At 49.6% G+C, this 26,384-nt stretch overlaps 10 protein-coding genes across 10 annotated transcripts; 4 read left to right on the top strand and 6 right to left on the bottom strand.

Annotated features, from left to right (window-relative positions):
• Positions 1 to 38: 38 nt before the first annotated feature.
• Positions 39 to 931, bottom strand: BO85DRAFT_449560 (DNL-type zinc finger protein). Its single transcript, XM_025660189.1, has one exon. It carries the CDS (start codon positions 857 to 859, stop codon positions 284 to 286), a length of 576 nt encoding a protein of 191 aa, XP_025515488.1. The 5' UTR covers positions 860 to 931; the 3' UTR covers positions 39 to 283.
• A 158-nt stretch (positions 932 to 1,089) lies between these two features.
• Positions 1,090 to 4,283, top strand: BO85DRAFT_397713 (cullin family protein). The gene is made up of 4 exons (XM_025657032.1): positions 1,090 to 1,334; positions 1,463 to 1,849; positions 1,917 to 3,790; positions 3,842 to 4,283. The coding sequence occupies exons 1-4, from the start codon at positions 1,293 to 1,295 to the stop codon at positions 4,011 to 4,013; spliced, it is 2,475 nt and encodes an 824-aa protein (XP_025515487.1). The 5' UTR covers positions 1,090 to 1,292; the 3' UTR covers positions 4,014 to 4,283.
• Positions 4,284 to 4,441: 158 nt separating this feature from the next.
• On the bottom strand, positions 4,442 to 5,401 carry sld5 (putative GINS DNA replication complex subunit Sld5; the record flags this gene model as incomplete). The annotated part of the gene is made up of 2 exons (XM_025657031.1): positions 5,170 to 5,401; positions 4,442 to 5,062 (listed from the first exon to the last, which is right to left on the bottom strand). The coding sequence occupies exons 1-2, from the start codon at positions 5,347 to 5,349 to the stop codon at positions 4,442 to 4,444; spliced, it is 801 nt and encodes a 266-aa protein (XP_025515486.1). The 5' UTR covers positions 5,350 to 5,401.
• A 1,060-nt stretch (positions 5,402 to 6,461) lies between these two features.
• nimT (putative tyrosine protein phosphatase MIH1) lies at positions 6,462 to 8,761 on the bottom strand (the record flags this gene model as incomplete). Its single annotated transcript, XM_025664754.1, has 4 exons — positions 8,084 to 8,761; positions 7,937 to 8,001; positions 7,655 to 7,877; positions 6,462 to 7,590 (listed from the first exon to the last, which is right to left on the bottom strand). Exons 1-4 carry the CDS (start codon positions 8,335 to 8,337, stop codon positions 6,462 to 6,464), a joined length of 1,671 nt encoding a protein of 556 aa, XP_025515485.1. The 5' UTR covers positions 8,338 to 8,761.
• A 618-nt stretch (positions 8,762 to 9,379) lies between these two features.
• On the bottom strand, positions 9,380 to 9,724 carry BO85DRAFT_306136 (uncharacterized protein). Its single transcript, XM_025655377.1, has one exon. The coding sequence runs from the start codon at positions 9,667 to 9,669 to the stop codon at positions 9,475 to 9,477; it is 195 nt and encodes a 64-aa protein (XP_025515484.1). The 5' UTR covers positions 9,670 to 9,724; the 3' UTR covers positions 9,380 to 9,474.
• A 2,408-nt stretch (positions 9,725 to 12,132) lies between these two features.
• Positions 12,133 to 13,021, top strand: BO85DRAFT_438667 (uncharacterized protein; the record flags this gene model as incomplete). Its single annotated transcript, XM_025658684.1, has 3 exons — positions 12,133 to 12,345; positions 12,484 to 12,700; positions 12,882 to 13,021. The coding sequence occupies 3 exons, from the start codon at positions 12,133 to 12,135 to the stop codon at positions 13,019 to 13,021; spliced, it is 570 nt and encodes a 189-aa protein (XP_025515483.1).
• Positions 12,870 to 13,784, bottom strand: BO85DRAFT_306100 (uncharacterized protein). Its single transcript, XM_025655376.1, has one exon. It carries the CDS (start codon positions 13,580 to 13,582, stop codon positions 13,061 to 13,063), a length of 522 nt encoding a protein of 173 aa, XP_025515482.1. The 5' UTR covers positions 13,583 to 13,784; the 3' UTR covers positions 12,870 to 13,060.
• Positions 13,785 to 19,785: 6,001 nt separating this feature from the next.
• BO85DRAFT_459593 (kinase-like protein) lies at positions 19,786 to 20,406 on the top strand (the record flags this gene model as incomplete). Its single annotated transcript, XM_025661664.1, has 3 exons — positions 19,786 to 19,799; positions 19,972 to 20,252; positions 20,303 to 20,406. The coding sequence occupies 3 exons, from the start codon at positions 19,786 to 19,788 to the stop codon at positions 20,404 to 20,406; spliced, it is 399 nt and encodes a 132-aa protein (XP_025515481.1).
• A 1,196-nt stretch (positions 20,407 to 21,602) lies between these two features.
• BO85DRAFT_449556 (DNA-directed DNA polymerase POL5) lies at positions 21,603 to 24,995 on the top strand. The gene is made up of 5 exons (XM_025660188.1): positions 21,603 to 22,078; positions 22,142 to 22,730; positions 22,781 to 23,586; positions 23,635 to 23,937; positions 23,990 to 24,995. Exons 1-5 carry the CDS (start codon positions 21,707 to 21,709, stop codon positions 24,878 to 24,880), a joined length of 2,961 nt encoding a protein of 986 aa, XP_025515480.1. The 5' UTR covers positions 21,603 to 21,706; the 3' UTR covers positions 24,881 to 24,995.
• Positions 24,906 to 26,204, bottom strand: BO85DRAFT_449555 (MOSC domain-containing protein). Its single transcript, XM_025660187.1, has one exon. It carries the CDS (start codon positions 26,102 to 26,104, stop codon positions 25,046 to 25,048), a length of 1,059 nt encoding a protein of 352 aa, XP_025515479.1. The 5' UTR covers positions 26,105 to 26,204; the 3' UTR covers positions 24,906 to 25,045.
• Positions 26,205 to 26,384: the final 180 nt, after the last annotated feature.

Raw genomic sequence — 26,384 nt, 5'->3', positions numbered from 1 at the left:
TGTTGCATATACAGGGTTTGTTTATACCAAAATCGCACGGCGTTGGGAGAATAGGAGATCGATCATGTTTGAGATGAGCTGTCTATCTATCGTACATATGATTCTTTTGTCTTCACTTCATCTTCCACCTCCATCTATAAAAGTACAATGTATATCCCAAGAGCAGAGTGTACATACTCCAATTCCAATGATGATTGATATCAACCCCAACCAGGACGCCAAACGCTCATCAACTTTTCCAAACCCCAAATACAATGCATAGCCGAGTCAACAGTGTAGTAGTCTAAGCCGACTTGCCCTCCTCCCCTTCACCCCCACCCTCCTTCTTATTAACACTCCCATCGTCCCAGAACTCCATATCGCCATCCACATACCCACGAGTCAACTTATCGCCCTGCCGGGCCAAGATATCCTCAAGGGTACTCTTCTTATCGAAGAAGATGTTCAGATGATCGGCAATGACATGACGAGCATCGCAGGACGGGCACTTGATCAACACCGTACCGCGGTGGTATCCGTGCTTGGACATGCGGTGTGAGGAACGTTCTCCGCATGGCTTGCAGGTGAATGTGATTTGGTATGCGGGCTCCTGTTCGCGGCGGAGACGGTTCTGTTCTTCATTCTGGGCTTCGGTGGATGCGTCGGCGGAGCGATCGGTTAGAGGCTTTGCTGAGGAGGAATTGAGCCTGGTGGATGTGAGGTGTGTAGTGACCTTTGGGGAGTAAATTGTTGGTATTTGGCGATGGAGGAGCTGAGTGAATGGCCGGGAGGGTGTTTGAGAGGCGCGGGTGATGGTAGCGCGGGGGAAAGCGGACTGAAGAGAGCGGAGTCCGCGGGGGAGGGAGGTGAATGGGCGCATGGTGTATAATTGTATGTGATTAGTGAATAGGTGAGGAATTGGTAGGTATATTTAAGGAGATGAAGATGAGAGTTGATGAACTGAAGAATCCGAGAGAAGTACTCCGTTCAAATGACGGAGGAAAGCCGGAGTTTGCGCCGGAATTTCATTGTTCCAGCTCGGGCCTCCGCGGTCTCGCCGTCTGTGTTACTTCTCCCTCTTCCTCTTGCCATCCCCTCGACCGTGAAGGAGGCGATGATTCGATGAGTGTGGCGAAGCTCTCGATTGTTGAACTGGTGGACCTTTGGATTATAAACCGATAACCTAGCTGTCCGTCTGGCTGCATTGTTTGAGCATCCGGATACGTCACTGTTCTGTGCGGCGAGGATTGCCCCGCGCATCAGAGCTGTCAATCATCTGTCTAGCTGGATGATATTTGTTCGAGTTTGCAAATATGTCTTTACGCGCAAGGAATAAAATCCGTGCTCCGCGCAGGGTAAGTCTCCTTTCTTATTTACCATTTTTCTTATGGCCTGGAGCTTGTGGTGTTGTGTGCTGAGCGAAGTTCCGTTCGATAACGAGATTGGATTCAGTAAATTGGTATGCTAATGAGAGCAACATCAGGGCATGACAGGGAGCAAAACCAACGACTTTGAAACAAGCTGGGCCGAACTTTCTACCTCGCTAAAGAAAATTCATACTAAAGATGCCTCGGCTTTGTCTTTTGAGGAAATATATCGCAAGTCCTACAACATCGTCCTGGGAATGCGTGGAACGGAATTGTACGAACGGATTCAGCAACTGGAACGTGAATGGTTAGATACCGAAGTCCACAAATTGGTGACCGGGGCCATCTCTCCGAGTCTGCTGCTGGCGAAGCAACTGGTGGATGCGCAGGACCAGGCCAATGAGCGGCGAGATGCAGGAGAGAGATTTCTGGCAGTGCTCAAGGAAGCTTGGGAGGATCATCAGCTATGTATGAAGATGATCACGGATGTTCTTATGTATATGGTAAGTGTACTATCCTCCTTTATCTGCACTGAATCCGCGTTAACTGAAGGATAATCTCATCCATCAGGACCGTGTTATGTCGACGGACCATCGAAAGCCATCCATTTATGTGGCATCAATGGCGTTGTTTCGAGACCATGTGCTTCGCGCCCCCATTCGACCTGACACCACGACGAGCGTATACGATGTATTGGAGTCGACTGTGCTGTTCATGCTACAACTGGAACGGTCTGGGCATATAATCGACAGGCCCCTGATCAGACACTGCGTGTATATGCTGGAGGGGCTCTACGAGACTATTACAGAGGAGGAATCATCAAAGTTGTACCTCACGGTCTTTGAGCCGGCATTCTTGGAAGCCAGCAAGAAATTCTACCAGGTTGAGGGGCGGCGATTGCTGGAGACTGGTGATGCTGCAACCTTTTGCAAGGTCGCCACAGAGCGTCTCTCGGAAGAGACGGAGAGGTGTATTGACACGCTGTCATCACTCTCAAAAACGAAGATCAAGGATGTCCTCGATAATGAACTGATAAAGAACAACATCGCCGAGGTGGTCAATCTCGAGGGTACCGGTGTTAGAACCATGCTGGACAATGATCGCATCGATAATCTACGAAGCGTTTACGTGCTCAGCGCAAGAGTAGACAGCAAGAAGACCCCTTTGACTACTGCCGTGCAGAGGCGGATCGTCGAGATGGGCAAGGAAATCAATGCCTCTGCAATTGCATCGCAAGTCTCGGCCAGTGCTGCAGGCAAGAAGCCCGAACCTGGTGAAAAGAAGCCAGCAGAGAAACCGGTGAACCAACAAACAGTGGCTGCCATTAAATGGGTGGACGATATCCTGCGTCTGAAGCAGAAGTTCGACAATATCTGGGAGAATGCATTCGAGTCTGATCAGGTCCTGCAGAGCGCGATAACCAGCAGCTTCTCGGAGTTCATCAACTTTTCTCAAGGTGGAGACTCGCGCAGTTCCGAATACCTCTCCTTATTCTTCGACGAGAATCTGAAGAAGGGCATCAAGGGCAAGACAGATGCCGAGATTGATATTTTGCTGGACAACGGAATCACGCTGCTGCGTTACATCAAAGACAAGGACATGTTTGAGGCATACTACAAGAAACATCTCTCTCGTCGTCTGCTGATGAAGCGCTCCGTGAGCATGGATGCTGAGCGACAGATGATCTCGAAAATGAAGATGGAAGTGGGCAACCAGTTCACACAGCGCCTGGAGTCTATGTTCAAGGACATGACCATCTCTGAGGATCTGACGTCGAGCTACAAGGAACACATGCGACAGTCCAGCGACCCCGACCAAAAGCGAATTGAATTGGACATCAACGTGCTCACCAGTACGATGTGGCCCATGGAGATCATGTCCAACGCCAGAAATGACGAGGTTCAACTACCCCCTATCCTTCCCAAGGAGGTCGACAGCGTCAAGCAAAGCTTCGAACAGTTCTATCTTGGCAAGCACAACGGCCGCAAGCTGTCGTGGCAAGCCAGCATGGGCACGGCCGATATCCGCGCCACCTTCCAACGGGCCAATGGCAAGGTCCAGCGTCACGAACTCAATGTCTCTACCTACGCCATGATCATTCTGCTGCTTTTCAACGACGTGCCCGCGGGCGAGTCACTTACCTACACTGAGATCCAAGAACGCACTCGTATCCCTGACCACGATCTTATCCGAAACTTGCAATCATTGGCCGTCGCACCCAAGACTCGTGTCCTGAAGAAAGATCCCATGAGCAAGGACGTCAAGCCCACAGACAAGTTCGTCTTTAACAACGAGTTCCAAAGCCCCTTCATGAAGGTCCGCATTGGCGTTGTCAGCGGCAGTGCCAACAAAGTCGAGAATCAAGACCAGCGCAAGGAGACGGAGAAGAAGATGAGTGAGGAGCGCGGAGCCAGCATCGAGGCTGCCATTGTCAGAATCATGAAGTATGCACTCTCCTTATACATGCTAGCGACCCACCACTAACAATGCTACAGACAACGAAAAACACTAATCCACTCGCAACTCATGACCGAGGTGCTCTCTCAGCTATCCGCACGATTCGTCCCCGACGTCAACATGATCAAAAAGCGCATTGAGAGCTTGATTGATCGCGAGTATCTCGAGCGAGTGGAAGAGGATCCTCCTACTTACGGATACGTGGCGTAGCCGATCTTCCTCTCTGCTAGTTTTCTATTCATTTTCACGGTTGTTTCCTTTTGTTTCATCGGTGGCGTTGAGCATACTGAGCATGAATGGCCTTGGACTTGAGCGGCGATGGCGCACGGTATGGACACGGAATGAAAGCGTTTCAGCCTACATAGATGTTGGTTGTTTTATCTAACTTGATGCGGATGTTTTACAATGGTGGGTGGTGTATCAGGACAAGCGAAGTGATATGCAGTGATGAGTGATGATGCATTGATGATTGATACTGAGACTGTGCAGCGCTCAAAAGTACTCATAAACGTAAACAAGCGTAGCATCCACTTCATCAGATAGTAAAAAGTAAAAACAGGTATATGTAATATGCTGCAAAGGTATAATCCCCCACCCCAACGCCTCCAATGCAATCCCCTCTCCCCCAAGAATCAATCCTACAAAACCTCAACCTCCCCCCTCCCCCAAGCCCCCCTAACCCCCTCCCACCTAACGGCCCAAACCTCCCCCATCCTCAACACCGTCCCCTCGACCTCGACCTCAACCCCATCCCCAGGAGGCACCACAACCCTAACCTCCTCAACGAGACACCTCACAAAAACAACCTCCTTCCCATCCGGTCCCTGAACCATACTAGTGCCACCCGCATTATCATCCAATCTCCTCAACTGCGGGGGGAACGAATTCAAAAACGACGCTCCATAATGCCCCGCCAGTAGTGTCTGATGCGCATGCAGAAAGGTTACTTCCTCCTTCGACAGCGGAGAAGATATATCATCTGTATCGTCCGTGAACGGTGGTGGCTCGGGGATAGAGTCCTCGGCTGTAGAAGAATCCGTCTGCGATTGCGATTGAGGTTGTTGGCGGGAGATAAGAAGTAGGTAGTGCATGCTATGCGCGGTGAGCTTTGATAGTCGTTGGCGGAGGAGAGAGCGGATGAGGTATTGGGTTCGGGAGAGGTCGGATTGGAGGATGGAGAGGGTGAGGTTGGTTGTTGCTGCGGAGTGGTGTGTTATTGGGTCGGTGGAGGAGGCGGCGAGGTCTTCGATGGATTCGATCTACAATATTTAGTAATAGGTACGTAGGTTGGGTTTTGAGTATGGGGGGAGGAAGGAGGGAGGTATATGGGGTAGGAATAGTAGATGGTTTGGGGGGCGCTGGCTACCTGTCGTCTGACGCGCTCCATCATGCGCTCCATTAAGGATGTCGGCCATGGGAGGAGCTCGGGGACCGCGCGCTCGGCGACCCAGAAGCGCGTGAGTAATTGGTGGTCGAGGGCGGTGGATTCCGGAGTGGATGTGTCTGCCGTGCGGTCGACGGAGGCGAGAATGTCGTCGATGTCCATTGTCAATTGATCAATGTTGTGTGGTTTTTGGTTTTGGTGGTGGTGATGATGGATGGTGAGGGGAAGATTTGCGGCGGAGGAGCAGCGCGATGGACGGAATGGATTGGGTTGTGGGTAGCGGAGCGGAGGTGCGACAGGCCGCGATTTCATTGGGTCCGCTGCGGAGATACATCGCTGCCGCTGCTTTGCCTACTAACGTTACTTATTACATGTCCTCTACGGGATGTTTACAGGATGTTTATGGGTGTAGTCACGTATTTGAAAAGTTCATCTCATCATTGTCCAACATAGGAAATTAGTCCTTTAACCTCCAATCCCCCATACATTATAGTCGGGCCAGTAGCCGACCAGGTTCGTGGTTTATGTATGTACACCTGCACGAGCATTCTCTTCGCAGGCAAGCTCTGGCTTCTTCATGCCAGCTCTTGTCTTCCAATAGCGAGCGTGCATGTCAAGATTATCTCCTGAGTGAGCCGTATGTCGATATGTACTGTGTGGACGGCGTGTAGCGTGGCACCCCCGTAGCTTTATACAGGAGCTCGGGGTGGATGATTAAACGACGGTAGAGAGTAATAGGAAATTAGTCGCAGAAAGAAATGCCAGCTGGCGAGGTATCATAAGTCGATCACGAATGTGTCGAAGATCAAAGTGGTCGTCAAAAACATAGGAAATAAAATCCGAAGGGAGTGGTCGGATAGCAAGAAAATGGGGTCGAACTCGGTCGAAAGGTGAGGTGCAGGTCGCGAGAAGCAATGACTCGTCTTCAGATCGTAAAGCAAAAGGTACTCCAGTAAGTCAAACCAATCGTCATCAGAATGGCCGTGTAATAACCGCACGAACCCCCAATTGATAGGAAAGAAACCCAAGCAAACGAATGGTGTGGGATGCAGTGAGACAGTTGACGCCACTGCTATCCCAATGCAAAGCGCTGACGCCAAAACCCAGAAACTCACTAGGAGCAATTGACCCGCAGTGGCCAAACTGTATCTGAATGTCGAACGACAGGTAAAAGAAATCCAAAGGAAGGCCCGTAAGGTGGTATCAATTGGCAGCACACCATGACATCCATAGATCACGGCGTGTGCCAGGTACAGTTAAGGAAATATTCCAACTCAGTAGGAAAGCATACGTCGGCCGGAGAAGCGTCCAGATGCCGGACTCTCGGCGAATGGGGAGCCGAGAAACCGGTTGCGGTCACCAGCGTTGTTGCGACACCTCCCCGTCGGACTGTCTTCCATCTGGGGGGAGTGCTGACCAAAGGCAAACGTCTGCGCTCGGTTGAGCTTGGACCTCTGCTTGACCTTCCCGAGGCCACGCTCGCAGGCAAACTCGTGTTCCTTGGCGCTCATCTCAACATAATTTTGTGGATAGCATAATGTCCGGTGTTCCGCAAAGAATGCGCTGTAGCCACCCTCCAAAATGTACATGTCAGGATAGCTGAGGTGGGGATATTGGTCCACGTTATAGGCACGATCCTTGTGCCGGATATACTTCGCCATGATCGGGGCCCGATGGGCGGAATATTCGCAATGAAAGACCAAGGCCGTCCGCGGCTTTGGGCTTGCGAAGAGTTCGGCGGCCAGAAAGTCCTTGTCGTTGTAGTTCACGGCTCCGGTGATGTGCCCACCCTCGTACTCATACTCGAAGCGGCAGTCGACGACCATGATGTTATCGAAACGATCATTGTACTTGCCATCCAGGAGCTCCACGAGGATACTCTTATCGATGCGAGGCAGTGTATCGGCCTGGTCCTCAGAAAAGGTGTGAGGGAGCTGCAGGCTCGGGGTTCCTTCAATGTCGGGGATCGACGGAAGTGGTGCATTTGTAGTATAGTTAGCCTCTTTATCGACAACAATATCCTCCGGGTGCTCAAACATGCTCAACGAGCGTCGGCACTGTTTCCGAGGGCGCGTCATCGGGTGGGAATTTTTGCGGATCGAAGCCGCCGTGGGCGAGCCATTGCCGCGGACATGGCTCCCACTGCTTCCAAGTTGCGGTCTCAGACGGGGATTGATCAGGATTCCGCTGGAGTGGCGACTCAATGATGGCCGTTCCCGCTGTGGTGACTCGTTGAACATGTCCTCCAGTGATGCAGATGCGCTCAGCGATGTTTTCCCTCCTTTGCTCTGGAACTTGAATGGTGGTGCCTGGCTCTCCGGGGCGGGTTTGGTCATGCCCAGCTGAAAGGTCTGGGCTTTGCTCCTGGCTAAACTTGGCCGCAAGAATGTCGGACGTCTTCTCCTACAGACACAAATGCAATTAGATCCACATCGCCCAAAGTCACGTCCAAGCACTTCTCTCTTACTCTTGCAGGCTATCCTTTTGCTGGACGAGGGGCGATTCCTCGAGTGGGCTAGCGGCGGCAGACATCATCGGAGTATCCATTGTAGAATCCAGGCTAGGCGAGTCAAGTTCGGCTTCGGTCAGAAGGCCGAACGCCGGCTTATGCGGTAACGGGGACATTTCCATGATATCCATGGCGGGAGCAGGCGAGGACGCGGGCAGTGGAGGTGTGGTCATAGACTCTGCTCTACAGTTAAGCAATCCACCCCTCTTATGACCTCAATTGGGAGTGTCCTCTTACCACACCGGTTACTATTCCCGAGCAGGCTCGCAGTGAACAAAGACCGCCGGGGCGTTGTCAGCTGCGGACTAATTTTGGGGTGTTAGTGAATCCCTTCATGGGTGGACCAGACATTCGGAACAAAGACCCGAACCCAACGGCAGAACGAACCTTTGATCAATGTGAAAATTTTGAGACAGATCCGCGGCGAGGCTAGCCGTGGGAGACGAGCCTCGAACGGGTTTCACATTAAAATAGTCCCCATGGCCTTTCTTCATGGAGAGGTCTTTGAAGTTGAAATTCTTGTGGCCCAGTCCACGCATTGGACTGAAAGAAGTATAGGATGTCGGTGCATCTGCACGAAAGCAATGCCCAAACATCACCGAGGGGGGCTGCATGGCAGCCAACGGGGACGAATGTTCCATTCTTGCCGGAGAATGGTAGTCTTCCGCGCTCTCTCTGGTATTCCACGCCCAAAAAAGTCGACGACCAAGCGAAGTAATAGCTAGTAGCCAAGAAACGGACGACAGATACGGTGCGGACTATATCTATCCGGCATACACTACACGGCAGATGTGGTACAATCGTAGTCGTCGTAGTCTATCCAGCTCCTTGCACTCCTCCTAGTAATTCCCGACTTGTCTCAGATCCCGAACCTTCACAGAATGTAATGACGGCTTCGAGAAGTCTTTAACTGACCAGTCCGAAACCGCACTACTCGGTGACGAAGCCGTCGGTTTAGAGTGACATAGCTGGGGTATCCAGTTGGGGGGGATCAAGGTGATTTCGGCAAGGGTATGGGTTGGAACAGGAAGCAGGTCGGACGGGCAAGATGGCTAGAGAGAGAACCGCAGACCAGATCAGCAAAGGCACATCCTCACAGCGAAGAATTAGGGGGACGGGATGGTTGCAGATAGGCCATAGATATGGTACGCTAATGCAGTCGGGGGAAAGTTACCGAAGAGAAGAGGACTGAATGCGGGACTGGGCCTGGGCGAAGCTCACACGACGGAGCATGGGAATGAGGAGCAGGGGAAAGAAGCTCTTAAGAAGGAGGTGGAGAGCAGACGTTTAAGAGCTAGCTAGGGAGAGAGAAAGAAGGAAGAGAAAGAAAAAAGGTCTGGAGAAAGTGAAGCTGAAGGGATGCCCTTGTTGCAATGGCAACGCAAAAGTGGGGAGGGATCTCCAGATGCTCTGCGCAGAGCTTAAGCGACGATGGGTTAGGCTGTGTCAGAAAACCAATGTCGAACCGGTTTGGTCCATGACCGCATTAAAGGATTTGACCCTTCAGAAAAAAAAAAAAAAAAAAACCCCCCAGGCAAGACACCGCCTGCTCTTTTGCTTGGTTGCTTGGTTGCTTGCTGTCTCTGCAAGGCCTGGCTAGTTTCCTATTGAGGAGTAGATTGACCTCTTTCATTCTTGGAGAAAGGATTGATTGATTGATTTCTTTACTGTTCTGGTTTGGCCGGAGAATAGAAGCGACTGACGACTATGCTACTGCTCCCTAACTAAACTATCTGGTATTTCCGAATAGCCGCCCTAGTATCCAAATCGGGCTCTACTTACTTTGGTTTAATTCGTGAGTAGATTTTCGTTTTCTCTTCAATTTTATTTCCCTTTTCTCTCTTCCTCTCCGGGCGCATATTGAATTTTGCAGTGACAGCTGTAGGTACCTTCCAACATACATACATTAGATACGCATACCAAGGAAGATTTATTTCCTTGTTCGGGAAGGAAAGGAAAGGTACCAATACCATACAGTTATGTACGTTGTATGTATATGTAGTATGGGTATGGGTATGTGTATGTATGTATGTACGGAGTATAGAAGTTGTCGAGTGACCTTCCAGAGTCAGGCATAGTCATCTCCAGAGTAAGTAGGTACCCGGACTGGGACTAGTCCAGCCAGGCTAGGGCTCTGGGCGCCCCTCGTTGCCGGGACTCCCTTGCCGCCAGCACCAGCGCTAGCCGCTGCTCAGCAACCCCCCGCCTATCAGCGTCCTTACTGCCTCACCCGCTCACTATCGTCTTAGTAGTCCTCTACCAATCTCGGCGGGCTGGCTGAAAAAAAATGGTCCATGATGGATCGTGCCTGTCTCACGGAACAAGTGAAAAGAGAGGAGAAAAAAAGGGTACCGGAGTACTGTTCTTTCGGCCTTCTTTTCTTTCCATTACTAACTCAACTGCGGAGGCAAATTATGGGTCCCCCTCTTTGTATTTCGTTTTTTGACAGGTTTCACCTATGTAACAAACTCGCCGAATATTGCTGTAGAAACCGTTGGTTCCAAATTTGCTTTTTTCCCTTTTTCCTTTCATTTTTTTTCGCTCTGCATAGTACAGCGAGGTATTACTTCGGGACACACAAGACAAGACTCAATCTCTCTGCTAAGCGCCGTGTCAGTTCTCTTTCCGACCAAGGCTGACTATTACCTAGTATTCGATGGTTCATTCCTCCAATTACAATCCTGGCTTAGACTCACTCCCTGGCTAGGTCAATCAATTAATCTAGGTCCAGCTCAATGCCTCCGACGGAAATAGATGGACGAACTAACACCCACTTGGGAAAAGTCCTAGGTCGTGGTAGGTATGGGTAGGTAATTAGGTATGCGATCACCCCAGGCATCTTTTCAAACTATCTACCTACTACCTAGTATGGAGGGGATATTTTTTTCGGCCGATCGACCAGTCAAAGCAGCAAGTGGACGGGATAAAAATCTGAAATCCGATCAATAATATTATCTTCCCGTGTGTGCCGTTCGATTTTTTCTGCGTTCGACTCTATACATCATTCCCGAGAACCAAAAAGAGAGATCGAGTCTAATAGAATCTCCACTTGGGCTCCACTGAGTCGGAAAAAAGAGCTTGTCCGGTATCATTTCTCAGGAACGGGGTTTCCATGGTATAATTGCGAACCTTGACTAGCAAGTAGAGCTGTCATACATACGTAAAGCTTCAATCACCTGGTAACTACCAGGTATCTACCGCCCGTCGACTGACCATGCCATGAGGTATTGCTCTACATCAAGACTTGCCAAAATTGAACCATTCCCGCCATGTTCTTGCTCCAAAGTCATGTATCACAGACTTAAACCCACATACCGACTGATTAGATCATCGCTGCCTTCACAGGCACAACCTCGTCTCCGATCGGAAAAATGGCCGGCTTTGCCGGATTGAGTAATGCCAGAGCAACTGCACCACTGGAGGCCTCAGATCCGAGCATGCCACGCGCTTAACTTCCCTCCAGTAGTGAAGCGACTTTCTGCAGAAGAATCTTCTTCGGCCTCCGCCGTGACCAGCATGGAGGAAGTATGCCACTATCAGATCCACTTAGATTTTGTGCAACTCCAGCATCTCTCTTCTTTGGCAGATCTTCATAAGAGAGGGAGCATTCAGGTATTTCTTCTTACGGACAGCTTGACTGCTTCAGACACACGGCACACACACACAGTAATCGGGCTTCAGGGCAGCAAAAGATCTGATGATGGTCCCTCCAGACTGGATTTTTCGCAACCCCTCTTGCGCACAGTCTTCATGGTGGCCCGTTCTTCACACTCACATCATTCCCTTACGTTGGCCCTCACTCTGCTCTGCCCACATTCCTGCAGACCTTGGCCAGGGATATCCTCCCTTCCTTTCAACAACCATCTCAGGAAGGTGCTTTGATAACAAGCCGTGTGGGATCTTATCGCTGCTCTCGACAGTGGCTTTCCAACAAGGAGCAATTGCTCCAGCAGAGAGCTCCGTCCATGTCTACGCCGTGAGGCTGAGGCCGTCTAGCTTACGGCTCTAGACCTAGCCGGGTGTGGGGATCAGTGTACACTCCAGCTGAAGCAGGATTTCCTGTCGTACCCGAGAGGCTGACGACGTCACTTTGGCTGATACACTCCTTCTCCGCCACAACGAGGGGCCAAACGGCATTCTGGAGTCATGCAATCCCCGAGCCAGTTATGGGGGGGGGTATAGCTCTCCACCATTCGGGTTCAATCTCCTCGATCTCTATGATATTGCCTCGAAGCTAGTGCTGCCTCGTGGGCCATGAAAATAGCTCGATCGAATAAGAGAGGGGCCCTCCTCGCTGTTACCATTACACCGCCACGGATAGCGAGATCGGTAAGCTCCTGCGAGCAGCGATCGCATCATTGACCACTCACAATGATCATTTTTTCCGTTGTCCCAAGGCCAGAGGCCCCTCACCTGTGAGACACCGGACGGTCCCAATGATGATCCCTTCCCTCGCTCCGAACGTATTAGCGCTAGAGCTCATGAGGGTCCCGATTGAGCAACAACAATCATCCCCCTTGAGCGAAGACACCCGGAAAATGCGGCTCACCCGCGGTGTCTACGCGCCAGGAAGGGCGCTAGCCCCAAGAACTATCAGAAGCAATATCGCTAGAGTGACAGTCGGTTCCGCCATTATTGAGGACAGGTGGGTAGGCATTGATTGTACAGAGTAAGTTCAAGGCGACATCACTTTTAAGGGTATTAAATAGATGATTGATTTACGCGGAAGAGGGGGGAGTTCTCGTGCGGCTGAAGGATCTACTGAGTGTCTATTTGTTCGATTATAGGCGCCGGGAACTGATCTGGACCGTCGCCCGCGTGAAAAGCGAGCCGTGCTAAGCCGGTTAGTGTTCCTTTTTCCTACTTACCTCGGATCTTTCGGTGGAGTAGTCGGGGATGTTGACGGGCTTCTCCGTCACCTGAGTGGCCATGACATGCGCTGTTATCTGTCGGCCAGGCAGCCCAGACACGTCCGCGGACCGGGCATCAGCGTCGGGCGCTCTTGTAAGTGTCAACAATCCCTGCTAGTGGTCCGCGTCAAAATGGTCCAGTATCAGCAACAGCCTTGGCAGGCCAGCAGGAAGCGCTGCTGCGGGGTTTCAAATGGTGATGGGGTCCCTGATTGGGCTAATCCTGCAGCTTTAAGTGCTCGTGCTCCAGAAAGGCTGTCTGCAACTTTATTTAGATACGGTGAATGGGGGGGATGATGCTATCTTCTCCCTTCCCCTCCCCTCTTGTCCCCTCCGTTCGGACTGGAGTGCTCCCAACTTGCTTTCCCAGATCTGCCTGGCCGGAATCGCGTCGATTGGAGGGAACCAGTCGTGATGTCACATGGAGTGGGAAAGTCTTGCAGGAAACCTTCTCTCATCCTTCCCTTCCCGCACCCTCCGGTATCTGCATGTCACCACTGTAACTGTATGTGCGTATGTATGCGCTGGCACACCACCCACACCCACACCCACACGGTCGGAGGGGAAATAATCCTGGTTCGTGATGAGTCCTGCAGATGACCCGGCTGGCATTGTTTATCACTTTCCGTTCTGGCTTCTGCTGTAAACAATAACAATGGTGGTGAACCGTGGAACCCCGGAGTCTCCCCTCCCCCGACGACGCGACCGGCAGAGCGTGGTCCCGTGACTTGTTCCCGATGCGACCATCCCCCCGTCCCCAGTAATAACTCCATGACATCACCGAGATTTCTCCCTTCTTTGTCCATCGTTGCTCGCCTTGCTTGTCCCTTTCTTGCCGCCCTTCCTTGCTCACCCCCTTCCCAACCCTTCTCCATGGCTCCCTATTCTGGTCAATAACAACTGATTCGGGCCAGTCCCAAATTTGTGCCCAAGGCGAGATTCCCCTTTCACCTCTTTGATGACTTATTTTGTCCATCCCACCTGCGATGGTGCTGGGACCCGTAACTAGTGAGTCTAGATACGATCGGGGAAGCGATCTGCGGAACTATCGCCTAGTGACCCAGATCTTCGTCCTCTGGCCATGTGTTCTCGTTCACACTGTAAACAACCGGCCTGTTATTGCCTCCTAGATCCGATCTCGCAGTGTAGTTGAAGGCATATTCGATGTGCACATTACTATCTGATTTTCTACCATAGACAGGAGCTTAGAAAAGCTTATTCCAAACAGGAGCGCATTAGCCACACTCACTGGCGCTTATCCCCAAGTGCATATCTGGGGATGTTACCGAGGACTGCATGTAAGCGCAAGATATCGTCTACTCACCAAATAGATGGCCTTATCTTAGATCTCCTGAGTTTCACCATGCAAGCATGGCTACCTAGGTATCCGGGGTGAACATCACGACCCCAGTAATATCAAGATAATATCGATCGCATATGCATATATTTGCCCCTTCTTTAGGAGCAGAGCACCCTTGCCAAAGGCGACATCTCTTAACCCCATACAACCCTGTTGGATAGTTATCAATCAATAACCCACTCCTACCAATGAATCCTCCAATACTATCCACACCCCCCAGCACCGCACAACACAGGGGTGAAAGGTTATCTAGGAGAATAAAGACAAGATATCGGGTCAATAATCCGCACGATAACCCCTGCAAGTCTATCTAGCATATCCTCACCTTTACCGTTTCGGCACATCCATGATCGCCATTCCTGGGGCCCAGCCACCCATCCAAACTAATATCTATCTATCCCCTTCCCAGCCCTACTACCATTACTATTCCAACCTTTATCATAAGGTTTTCCCTTTCGTAGCTTAGTCCCAATTATCTGCACGAAATTCCCCGTTTCTTCGAAGGATATCTCCTGCAGGTACGCCAGGTACCAATTAAACATACATGCACCCATGCGCCGCCCCTTGCATCGGTATGTAGCTAACAGCTATATGGGCCATTCACCCCGCATGTATACAGGATAAGCTTCTCCCTCTGGGATTGAGTTTAGTGTTTCTAGGAGGGTGGAATTGGTGGTGCTCTTTTAGTAGATACTCTAGTTCACGCTATAGCACACATACCCTACTACGGTTCAGAAGAGTTTAGTATGAAGTGAAATCTTTCGCCATGTTTCTAATTAAGCTCTAAGTTAGCGACAGTCGTAGAAATGTTTCTCTGTCGGCAATTTGCAAACTTGTAGGAATTCCTTATTCGGGATGGGCGTCGTTAGAGTTAATTCTCTGGTATAATCTTAGCATCGGATGAGTTTTGTGCGTAACTATAGTACAATACGTGCATTCCTGGTATCATCTCGAACGTTACAATCATGATACTCACTTACCTACTTACTGCAATCAATAATCTACAAGATAGATACTACCTACTCAAGATAGTAAGCCACTTACCCAGTTATCCCCAATAAAACCAATACTTCCTACTCCTTTATCAAGGACCATCAATTTATCCAGACATATGGTCAACTATGCCGATAGTAATCATAGCTACCACCACCACCAGGAATGCAGTCTATACCCATCTAAGTAGAAAGTCACGCCGTTAGGGCAGATCATTTCACGGGCGACTAGTCTACTAAACTACCCTGCAAGCTCACATTGACTTCTAGTCGAGTTGGGGCCTGTTATAAACCGTTGCGTAGCCCGCACATGCATGCCTTAGCATTCCATCCCATCCTGCTTTTCTACTGAAGTGTCTCCACTTGACTATTTGCTGAAGAATACCAGCCCTGGATGATCAATTCGCTACGCTACTACGTACTGTCCCATTGCTCACTGCTGAGGTATGGACTAGTGCTGGGTGGAGGGTGCTAGACTAGTAGCCGTTGGGCTAGGAGGTGTCAGTATGTGGATTCACGGGTGGTGAGTTATCTCTTGGTTGTGAGTTGTGAGTTGTGGGTTATAGGGCATGCCACTAGTCCTGCTGACTTGCAGGATTCCTAACGGTTGTAAGTCTACTAGTAGGTAGGCAGGTAGTTACGTAGGTGAATGTTCATCCCTATCTCTCTGATTACTATTCTGTAGAGCACTCTGTGCTACGTTACTTCCTCAATTAGGTATAGGAATACTAGTATAGTCTACTAATTGTGTATTCTTACACACGAAGCTACCAATAATATTCAATTCCTTCACAGGACAACATATTAGCTACCAATAATGAACCAAAGTAAAGCAACATTAAAATCACGAGTCCAATATACTCCTAGCAACAACTCCATACCTTGGTCAACCCCAGTAAGGGATAGATACTCTATATCATATATTGAATACTTCCAATTTGTAAGTACCAGGTGGATAGCATTGATAGAATCAATGCCACTTGTGCCTTCTATAATCGAGTAAGAGGAAACCGATGCGTCGCTTGTTTATTGGCGGCTAAACCGCCGGCCCCAGTCGTCCATTGAGAATGCAGGGATTTCTTATCCCTCTCCCCTCTTTCCATTCATTTATGAAGATCCGCAGCTAGCAGGAAAGGGAAGGAATGGCGGGTCTTTTGGTGGGTTGGTATAGGAGTTACGTGGCAGGCTTGGGGTTGGATTTGGGGATTAGTTATGGGGTGTATGTATTCTAACGGGGGTAAAGGTGTAGATGATTATGGTCTGAGAGTAGGCAATAATGAAAGTCGATGATTGGGGTTGGTGTTGGGGATGTTGGTATTGGATTGTTAAATGTTGGAACATATCTCCATCTGCTGTTACATATGTCGCTATCACGATCTACTGGTAAGCGCACAACATTGGATGATGGAAGCAGGGAACAAAGTGAGTGCCTGGTAGATATGTATTTGGTAGTAATGATATTAGAGGGCGTATAGAGAATCTCTTGAAGATATAACACTAGTAAACAAGAACGGGCTTCTTTCGCCTTGCTGAGGATGTTCTCGTAGAGGTGGCATGTCGTGATATAGCGTTATAGAGGTTATCCATATAGTAGCATAGACTGCTCATCAAGTACTGACTTGCTGGTCTGTATATATACCATTTGTAGTAGATACACAGATTAATCATAAGTCTGCTTGATTTATATATTGCTAGTGCTAGTATATATAACTTGTTCATAATGGAAAGAGTCTCACTACTGGTACTAGTACTATATATTCTTGCCCTACTTATACCACCGACTATATGAAAGGAGCAGTCATTATGGCTTTATATTTTGCTACTTCCTTGCTTAGTTCTGTTCACAAAGCAAGCAGAAGGTAAAGTGGAGTAAAGATATTTCTCATGTAATTTTCTCAATCAGCATGCATACCCCTACTAGTATATATATAATCTGAGTTGTCGGTTGTGCACAGCCCTATCCATGTAGATCAGACTAATATGCAAGATTATATTCAGTCTCCCGCTAGCTACAAGAGATAAGACGTGGAAAAAGCCTCAGATAGCCATAACCAAATATACCACACTGTTGCTCAGACAAATAGCATAATTGAAATAAAAGAAACTGACGACCAGAGTGTATTTCTTGACGATGGCGCCACAACAATGCCGTCCTTTGTTCTGTCTTGTACCCCACACAATGAAGCATGGAAAAGGAAATGAGGTAGAAAGAAACAATTATTTCACTTCAATATTCACTCTCCTCATTCAACTTCCTGACTGCTCTTATGCGGTCGTTACAAATCTTGCAACCTTCATGCCCAGAAGCGCCTTTGTCCAGAAAAGCCTCAACCGCTTCGTGACTCCCCTGCTGCGTCGAAAAATGAATAGGTGGTATTCCAACATTGTCTAGTATATTCATGTCTGCCCCAGCCTCTGCCAGAAACATAATACATGACACAATAGAATGCGTATATCTAGAGCGTGACACACGGTGTAAAGCCGTCTCTCCCCACCGGTTCTTGGCATTAACATCGAAACCGGCGGCTAGAAGCTGCTGAATTATAGAGGTATTTCCAGTTTCCATAGCATAGTGCAGAGCATTATCGCCGGCATTATTACCGGCAAACACGGCATTCTTGCTCATTTTGCTCAACAGCAGCTGTACAGCACGTGGGTGGTTATACTTGACTGTAAGATGTAGATAGCTCTCGCCATCCTCGTTGAGCTGCTTGATGTTTTTGCTGGATTTGATCATCGTCAAGATAAGCTCACGGTCCTGGTAGTCCCTGGATGTTTTCAGGATATTGTGAATAGGTGTTCGGCCAATGCCGTTCGGTATGTCAACATCTGCCCCTGCCTCGAGCAAAGAGCGAATTATGCCAGAAGCCCGAGTCTGATCGTACGTAATTTGACATGCGAAGTAGAGTGGTGTATGCTTGAATAGTGAGTTCTTTGAGCTGGATACATCGACTTTCACCCTTCCAGATTTGGCCAGCTTTAGAATCCTGGCTGTAGCTTTGAAATAATCAGTATTTGTGTCATGTGATACTGCCAAATCGAACAAATACGTCAGGAGGCATGATTCTAATGCGTCCGATGTCCATAAGGAAGGTGCACGGTCAAGAAATAGCTCAAAAACTCTCTTAGAGCCCTTCAGCGCGCTTTTTCGGGTCCTAGACTTATTCGAAGCATCTACACATGCTCCGGAGTCTAGAAGTAGTTTGAGGAGATCCAGATTGACTTGATAATGTTCCATGACTTGGAGCAGTGGCGTCATACCATCTCCATTTGCTATGAAGGGGTCACCGCCAGCAGCTTGCATTGCGCTTATTAGCAGCCTTGCCAGCTCTATGTTACCCTGAGAGCAGGCAATGAACAAGGCTGTTTCCCCCGACCCATCTATTTGAAAAGGGTCAGAGCCGTCAGCGAGCAAAAGCTGCACAAGTGTGATATCTTCTCTTGAGGTGGCTGAAAGGAGATATCCCTCAGAGCTAGCGTCAGTCGAGCTGAAATCATAGCCGGAATCCTTGAGAGCATGAAAGATCATTGTGGGGATATCTGTGTTTGTGCAATCCTCCATCATCTCGTCACCGAGCACTCTCAGAATGGCTTCCTGGGCGTATTGGACTGAGTCAAGCAGGTATCGGACCACGGCCGACTTCTTGCCTACTATGGCTGTCTCCAGTGGTGTATGGCCGTTCTCGTCCTCGACATTGGCATCTGCTCCGGCTTCAATCAAAGCCTGAACAACATGCAGATGTCCTTCACTGGCAGCCCAATGCAAGGGTGTATTTTCAAGCTTATCTCGCGCGTTGACGTTTGCGCCCCTAGATAACATGAGCTTCACAAGGCACAAGATTACCCTCAAGTGCAAATCGGTGCAGCAATGTTTGACAACAGTAAGCCCGACATATATCAGACAGGGACTTTTCAAAGTATTCAATGATATGAGGGGATTTCCAATGCTTAGTGTGCTTCCAAGCGGGCCAACGGCACATGTAACATCCGCGCAGGAGCCATTGAGATAGAAGCTGGGGCGTCAAAAGTTGTGAATATCGCCTTGCAGTACGGGCAAAGGCGGCCAGTGATGGTGGTTCCAGGAAATCGCCTATGCAGACGATAAGCTCCGCAGGAATGAAGTCAAGACTCGTAGTTGAACTCATTGTGGATACCCGTTAGGTTCGTTGACAAGCTAGCGAGGAGTAATATGAGTGTATAGTCTGTGAAGGAGGGAGTGAAAGGTTGAGGCAAGGATTGGACTTGAAATGTTGCAAGTCTATATATCCCCTGTAGCATGGCTCAAGAGTTTAATTGGGTTCGTCAAATCTCATCCACTGCAACGGCAAGAACCATGAAAGGACTGATATCAACGACAATACTCTCATTATTCCGAGAGAGCGGTCTTTCATTGTGGAGAAGTTAGGCTCAGGCCATCTATCTTGACGGTTGCACCACAATGGAAAGGCATCTTAAAGACACCAATGGGCGGAAACGACGGGTTTTCGCATATAGGAGCTTCATATAAAGATAGAAAAGTCCCTTACCCCTCTATCATTGGCTGATACCATGGATTCACAAGACTGAGCAAGCTCACTCCATCAGAATAACTTTAAAACAAACCCCTATTCTATAAGGCAGGTTCCTATCTCCTGGCTCCATAAGAAATGGCTGTTTCCTTTCTCCGGTGCGTCACCAATCCTTGTGGAACAGACCATCACGAAGCATTGATGAAAGATACTACAAAGGGAAAAAGCAATGCAATATTCTGAGTGTCACCATCCTATCCACCGACGAACCTCCGTCGGGCATCTATGCGCGGCAATCGTTTGTTAGCTAGATGCTACTATGGACAGCTGCGCGTACTTATCTTTAACTAAGAGCACATCGGTATAACCCATATGATGTCTTCATTGACAAGCCCACTGCATACCAAGCCTAAGATTTTTATTTCTATTTTTTGATTATCTTTTTTTGAGAGCCCATATCAGCTCATTAAGAATGTGGAGGAGCTAAGCTTATATTGTCCCGGAGCTATCTTTCTCTCCAGGTCGGAGATAGATTGACAGAAGGCCGCTATCGACGGGTTCATAAGCTTGGGCATGGAGGGCACTCCACTATATGGCTGGCCCGTGATCTACAAAATTCCAGATATGTCGCCGTGAAAGTCATCATTGCATTTTCCAGTGGTAACACAGATGAACCTGGTCTGCTTCGCTACCTAAGAGCGTCATCGGAAAAGCCTGGAGGGGATCTTGTCCGGCCTCTCCTCGACGAGTTTTGGGTTGCTGGCCCCGTTAAGAGGCATAGATGCTGTTTCACTATCCAATTCGAATGAGCTCTTTGGATGCGAAGGAATCTTTAGGGATTGAGCTTTTTTCAGCCCAGCTTGCGCAGTCAATAATCGATCAACTCATTCCTGGAATTGCTTTTCTTCATAGTGAAAATATTGCCCATGGCGATATGTAGTTATTACACACTCCTAGCCGTATAGACCGATTAATCATCTTATCAAGATTCTCATCTAGGAAACGTTCTAGTCGAGTTTCCGAAGGCAATATATACGATTTCCACGCTATAATCGTACTCGAGATATGGAAAGCCAGAGTCGGAGCCCATTATTCGCGATGATGGCGATGTTCTTTCAGACCGCGTACTTGTTAAGGCTTTCTTTGAGACCTGGTTTGGCGTATAAAGTCAAGGACTTCCTCTCAAAGAGACAGAGATCTCTTTGTGTAATTTTGGAATGTCTTAGAACCCATACATAAAGTCCCGACAATTCTCAGAAACCATATTCTTCTTTCAGCCACCAGAGAATAGGTTTCCCAGCAAGCCATTCTCCTTTCCCTCAAGCATATGGGCATCGGTCTGTACAATATGGGAGATCTCCGGCGCGTGGTCTTTATGCAGAGACTTCCTTCCAACCTTGACCTGGTTTGATGTGGCCAATGCTACGATATGAGCCAGGTGAGAGAGCCACGGCAGAGCATTTGATGCAGTCGAAATGGATGACGCGCTGCGGATTGCCGGCTATGGAACAGGGTTTGAACACGAACGCGGATCTGGAAGACAGAAAGGCAGACCCTCAAATCAGTTAAGAGACAATATAAACCTAGATAGCATCAACGAAGTCCATTTTTCCTCTCTAGGCCAAAGAGCCTTTTCTTTATTAAGGGGATTACCCCGACCTAGAGTGCCATGGCATGAACAACGGCGGCACAAATGATCCTTGAATTAGTTGCCCTGTAAATACCGTTAATATTGTGGCAACATCCTAAGCTGTCTCATGTGTGAGTTACAACTACACTGCATAGTAGTTGATAGCGGTTCGATATACTGGAGCCTGCAATCTAGCGGCATCATATGCAGTGCGATAAGATAACAGCGACTGAACAGTACACAAAGTGTTTTCGCATCATACCTCAGATCTTCTCCAGTAAAAGCCCCCACATAAAGCAGATCAGTATTGTGACTCAACTCATAGCCATATCATTTCGATTTAAACAAGTACAAACACAGCAATAGATAGTGTAGTATAGTGAGTTATGAGTATAAGTTGGGTTATGTAAAGAGCCAAGCCGTCCGGGGCGCGCTAACCCGATTAAGCCAATCGCCTCATAAATTTTCGGAAGCGGAATCGCAAGCAACTCCTGCATCCCAGTCGTCGTGGGTCTGTCCAGCGACTGTCTTATGATTGATTCATCATCCTTGAATCATTTCAATACATCTAATTAGTGGTGTGGAAGTTTTTAATTCTTCATTCCCCGCAATGGCGCAAAACAATGCCGCGTCCAAAAAGCGGCGCCGTGAGCCGGTCAACGTCGACACCAAATTGGTCGAGATCTATGAGGACCTCGCTAATGAGAAGGACGAGATCAGATTGAAGGCTGCCCAAGCCCTGGTATCTCAGTTCACTTCCGACAAGAACCCCGCCGATGAGCAGATCAAAAAAACCTTGCAGAGACTCTTCCGTGGTCTCTGCAGTAGTCGCAAAGCCGCCAGAATTGGCTTCTCTATTGCATTGACTGAGGTTCTGTCTCAGGTCTTTGGAGCTCCCCGCGAGTCGTCCGAACTGAATATCTCGACTGTCATGAACATCTGGGAGTCTCAGTCTAATGCTTCTGGTGGTGAGTCTGGTCAGGTAAATATATCCTTATCTAGGTCACATCTTATTCTATAATGCAATGCTTACTTTACGCTACAGGAACAAAGAGACCACTATTTCGGTCGTCTGTTTGGTGCTGAGGCTATCATCAAGTCCTCCATTCTGTTCAAGCCCAACGCTCCATTCAACGAGTGGACTAAGCTCCTGGACCTGGTGTTTGAACTGGCCAAGAAGAAGCCCTGGATCCGGGAGGAGTGCGGCTGGATCATCTATCGCTGCATCTACGAACTTGCGGCCCAGAAGGCTGATGCTAAGTTCCTGGAATCCGCACTTGAGCGTCTGTGCTCGCACGATCTTGCACGCACCCCAGAGGGAGTGGCCATCTGGCTCGCTGCCAAGGACCTGTTCCCGGAAGTAAAGTTCCCCAGTAAGGTCTGGAAGCACGATGATCCTCTGGACGCAAAGGAGAGGAATCAGCTGGCCAAGGTTATGAAGGAGTCTTCCTCTGCTGATTCCGAAAGTGAAGGCGGAATCAAGGCAAAGTCGACTGGAGTCTGGAACTCAAAGCTTCACTTTGCCTGGGACACTGTCATCAGCAGACTTGCCGATGCTCCGACAAAGGAGAGCAAGTCGAAGGGTTCTTCATCCCGTATCAGCTTCGCTGACTTCTGGACGGAAGTTGTCGACAGTGAGTTTCTCCCTCAGTTGTGGTGGCATCTATCTAACATAATTGTCCAGACGGCCTCTTCGCCTCTTCATCTTCAGAGGAACGTAAATACTGGGGCTTCCTTCTGTTCAACAAGGTCATCAACGAATCTCCCCTGAGCTTGGCTTCCCTGGTGTTTACGAAGAACCTCGTCAGATGTCTGATGAACCAGCTTGCTGTCGAAGACAGATACCTACACCGCATGGCCGTGAAGGTCGCAAAGGCCGTCCAGACACGTGTGTCCAAGGAGCCCGAGTTCGCCGCCGCTTCTGTGCATGGTCTCATGAGCTCAACCGGGTCTGTGAACTTCGACCAGGCAACCAAGACGAAGACCGTGGAGAAGATTGTCGCTGAAGCCAACTTGGCCGCTCTGAAGCAGATCGTTCCGCTCTTCGAGTCCCTCATTGCATCCCCGGGAACGACTGACAGCAAGGCTGCTGCGTCGAGCCGCCAGTTCTTGGCCGGTCTCCTCCTGTCCATTGTCCGTGCGCGGGCTTCGGCCAGCGACGACGAGGATGGCATGCAGAAGATCCTTGAGAAGATCCTCTTTGCTTTCGTTCGGTTCGCCTACTTCAAGCCCGCGGAAGAAGGCCGGGACCAGTCCGTCACTCCCCCTGTGACGGAGCAGACACAGGAGCTCTTCCGGAGCCGCATCAACTCGTGTATCAACAGTCTCATCGCTACGCAAAAGTACGCGGGCGTTCCGTACGTCGTTGTTCGCCACATCCGTGACGCAGTCAAGTCTGAAGAGCACGGAAAGTTCATCATCAACATGGACGATACGATTCAGGACGCCGTGAAGAACGCCTTCAAGTCACTGAAGAAGCTCGCCAATATGGTAAGTCTATCGTCGACATAGCCACCATTCATTACTAACCCATAATAGGAGAAGGGTGACAAGGCCAGCATCGATGCCTTCAAGCTCCTGTACTCTTTGACCATTCTGCAAGTATACAACGGCGACGCCGATGCCGCCTCCATGCTGGAGGAACTCGACTTCTGCTACACCAAGATCTTCGGCGACAAGAAGTCCAAGAAGGAGGAGACCTCTGACGCCTCGGACGCTCTGGTGGAAATCCTGCTGAGTTTCGCATCCAAGCAGTCCCAGCTTTTCCGCCGCATGAGTGAGCAAGTCTTTGGTGCCTTCGCCGACAGCATTACAGAGAACGGCCTGGAGTCGTTGACCTCGGTATGTCCATAACCCCCACTCCCTCACAATCCCCACTAACATCCCATCTCAGATCCTGGAAGCGAAAGAGAGTCTTGCCGGACAGCAAGAAATGTTCGACCAGCAAGACGACGAAGGCGACGAGGAAATGATGGACGTTGACGGAGAAGACGACAGCGACGTCGAAGTCATCGACGGCGAGGCCGGCTCCGACTCCGACAACGACGAAAGCGACGACGAAGACGAAGACGATAACGAATCCAGCGGCAACGACCTCGAAGAAGCGATCTTCGAAGCCAAGCTCGCCGAAGCGCTGGGCACCCACCGCGCCGACAAAGACCTCAACGAAGACGACTCCGAAGGCTCCGACGCCGACATGAACGACGACGAGATGGAAGAAATCGACACGCAACTCGTGAAAGTCTTCAAAGCGCGACGCGACGCCCTCGGTCAAAAGAAAGACAAAAAGGACGCCAAAGAGAATATGATCAACTTCAAGAACCGCGTTCTCGATTTGCTCGAAATTTACGTCAAGAAATGCCACTCCAAGATCCTGGCGCTTGATCTCCTTCTGCCGTTGTTGCGCCTTACCCGTCGCTCCACTGTCAAGCAGATCTCGAATAAGGCTGCTAATGTGCTCCGCGAGTACACTAAGCACTGCAAGGGCGCGGCGCTGCCGAAGCTGGATGATGAGATCGAGCCGGTCTGGGAGCTCTTGAAGTCGATTCATACCGAGGCGACGCATAGTGGGCCGCCGGCGCATGCGTCAGCGTGCAGTCAGGCTAGTTTGTTGGTGGTGAAGACGCTGGTGGCGCATGATAGGGAGACGATCTCCGGGGTGGTGGATGTTTATGGTGAGACGAGAAAGGCGCAGCTCATTAGCAAGAAGTGTCATGTGCAGCCGTCATTCTTTACCGATTGGAACAATTGGTGTGTGTCGAGTAGCAAGCAGATGAAGAATTAGCTGCTACGGGAGGACTTACTGTATAGATGGGCTGTTAGTTAGATTGATTGGGACCCGTCTCAATAACATGATTGTAATATATACACGATCTCTCTCCTAGTATACTAAGTTATAGACATCACAGTAACATGATTACCAACACCCACCGAGTTCTATATAGTTCTTTTAAAAACCCTTAATATACCGATGTCCATCCGTAACCTCCACAACCTCAAACCCCATACCCACCTCGACCCTCCCTTCCTGCCTCGGGGCACTCAACATCCCAAAACAAGGCTTGAACTTAATTCCCTCATCCACACGCCGATACTTCATAAGCGTATCCCACGGCTGCCGACGATGCTTCTCCGCGGTATCAGGATCAACATTCGGAACCTGACATCTCGCGCACCGAGCCACGACATCCAACTCCACTGCCCCATCTCCCCTCTTCCCATCCTTATCATTCCCTACAATCCGCACGACCTTCCACGAATCCTCCTCCCAGGGCACATCCCCCGTAACCACAATATTCGGCCTGAACCTCTCAATAGTAATAGCCTCATTCCCACCCTTCACCAACCTCGCATTCAACTCCTCAATCGACGCCACCGAAGCAATCAACACCGGATGCACATCCGGGAAATAAGTATCCTGCTCTCTACCCAGAATCTCGGGGGCGCCGTTCCCGCGCAGAATGCGGCGCTCAGGGCCCTTGTACACTAGCTTCACCTCTCGGCCGAGAAATTCACTGAAGAAAGCGTTGACGTCAGGTCCGTACGCATAGGCATCTGTTACTGTGTCCCAGATCGTGACGTGTTCGAGGGTAGTATGTTGCGCGAGCCAATCGGGAGTAGGGTTTGTCGGGAGGGAGATTTCCTTGTCCTTGGAGAAAGAGGGGATGGAGATGAGCAGGTGGGAGGAGTCCGCGGAGAGGGCTGTTGTGATGAGCGTCATGCGCGAGTCTTGTCGGATGGTGAGGAATTGGTTGGTTTTTGCGTCGATGAACATCCAGCGGCGGTCGAGGGAGAGGCCGTGCTTGTGTAGGGTTGTCTGGGGGAGACGGATCCCTCGGCAGGATTTTATGGGATAGATGTAGAGGGAGTGGATGGTGGTGGGTTTGGGGTGGTGGTGGCGGAGGAGGTTGAGGTTGTGTTTGAGGATGTGGGTGGCTTTGGGGGAGAGGAGGAAGGGGAGGAGGAGGATGGTGAGGGTGGTGAGGAGGAGGAGGGTGGATGTTTCCATTGTGGCTATTGTTTTATGAGTTTGTTAATTGCGTGTGGGTTGTTAGGGATTGTTTGGTGCTTTCATTGCTGTGTGAGTCTGTGTAGTTTAAGAAGAGGAAGTGGAAGAAAGTGAGAACAAAGAAAGAGAGACAAAGAAAGTTGCGCAGGGAAACGGGCGATAAGAGCGATAAGATAACCGCAATATCCGCAACTGCCATTCTTATTCCGCCAACGGGATATCAAATCGCATTGCGCTAACGGCCGCATAGCTTAAGTTGAGCTTGTTCTTATAAGGCGTG

This window comes from Aspergillus piperis, assembly GCF_003184755.1.
Source record: "Aspergillus piperis CBS 112811 unplaced genomic scaffold BO85scaffold_9, whole genome shotgun sequence".
Lineage (NCBI taxonomy): Eukaryota > Fungi > Ascomycota > Eurotiomycetes > Eurotiales > Aspergillaceae > Aspergillus > Aspergillus piperis.
The sequence above is the reverse complement of the archived record's forward strand: the minus strand, read 5'-3'. Positions and strand labels throughout refer to the sequence as shown.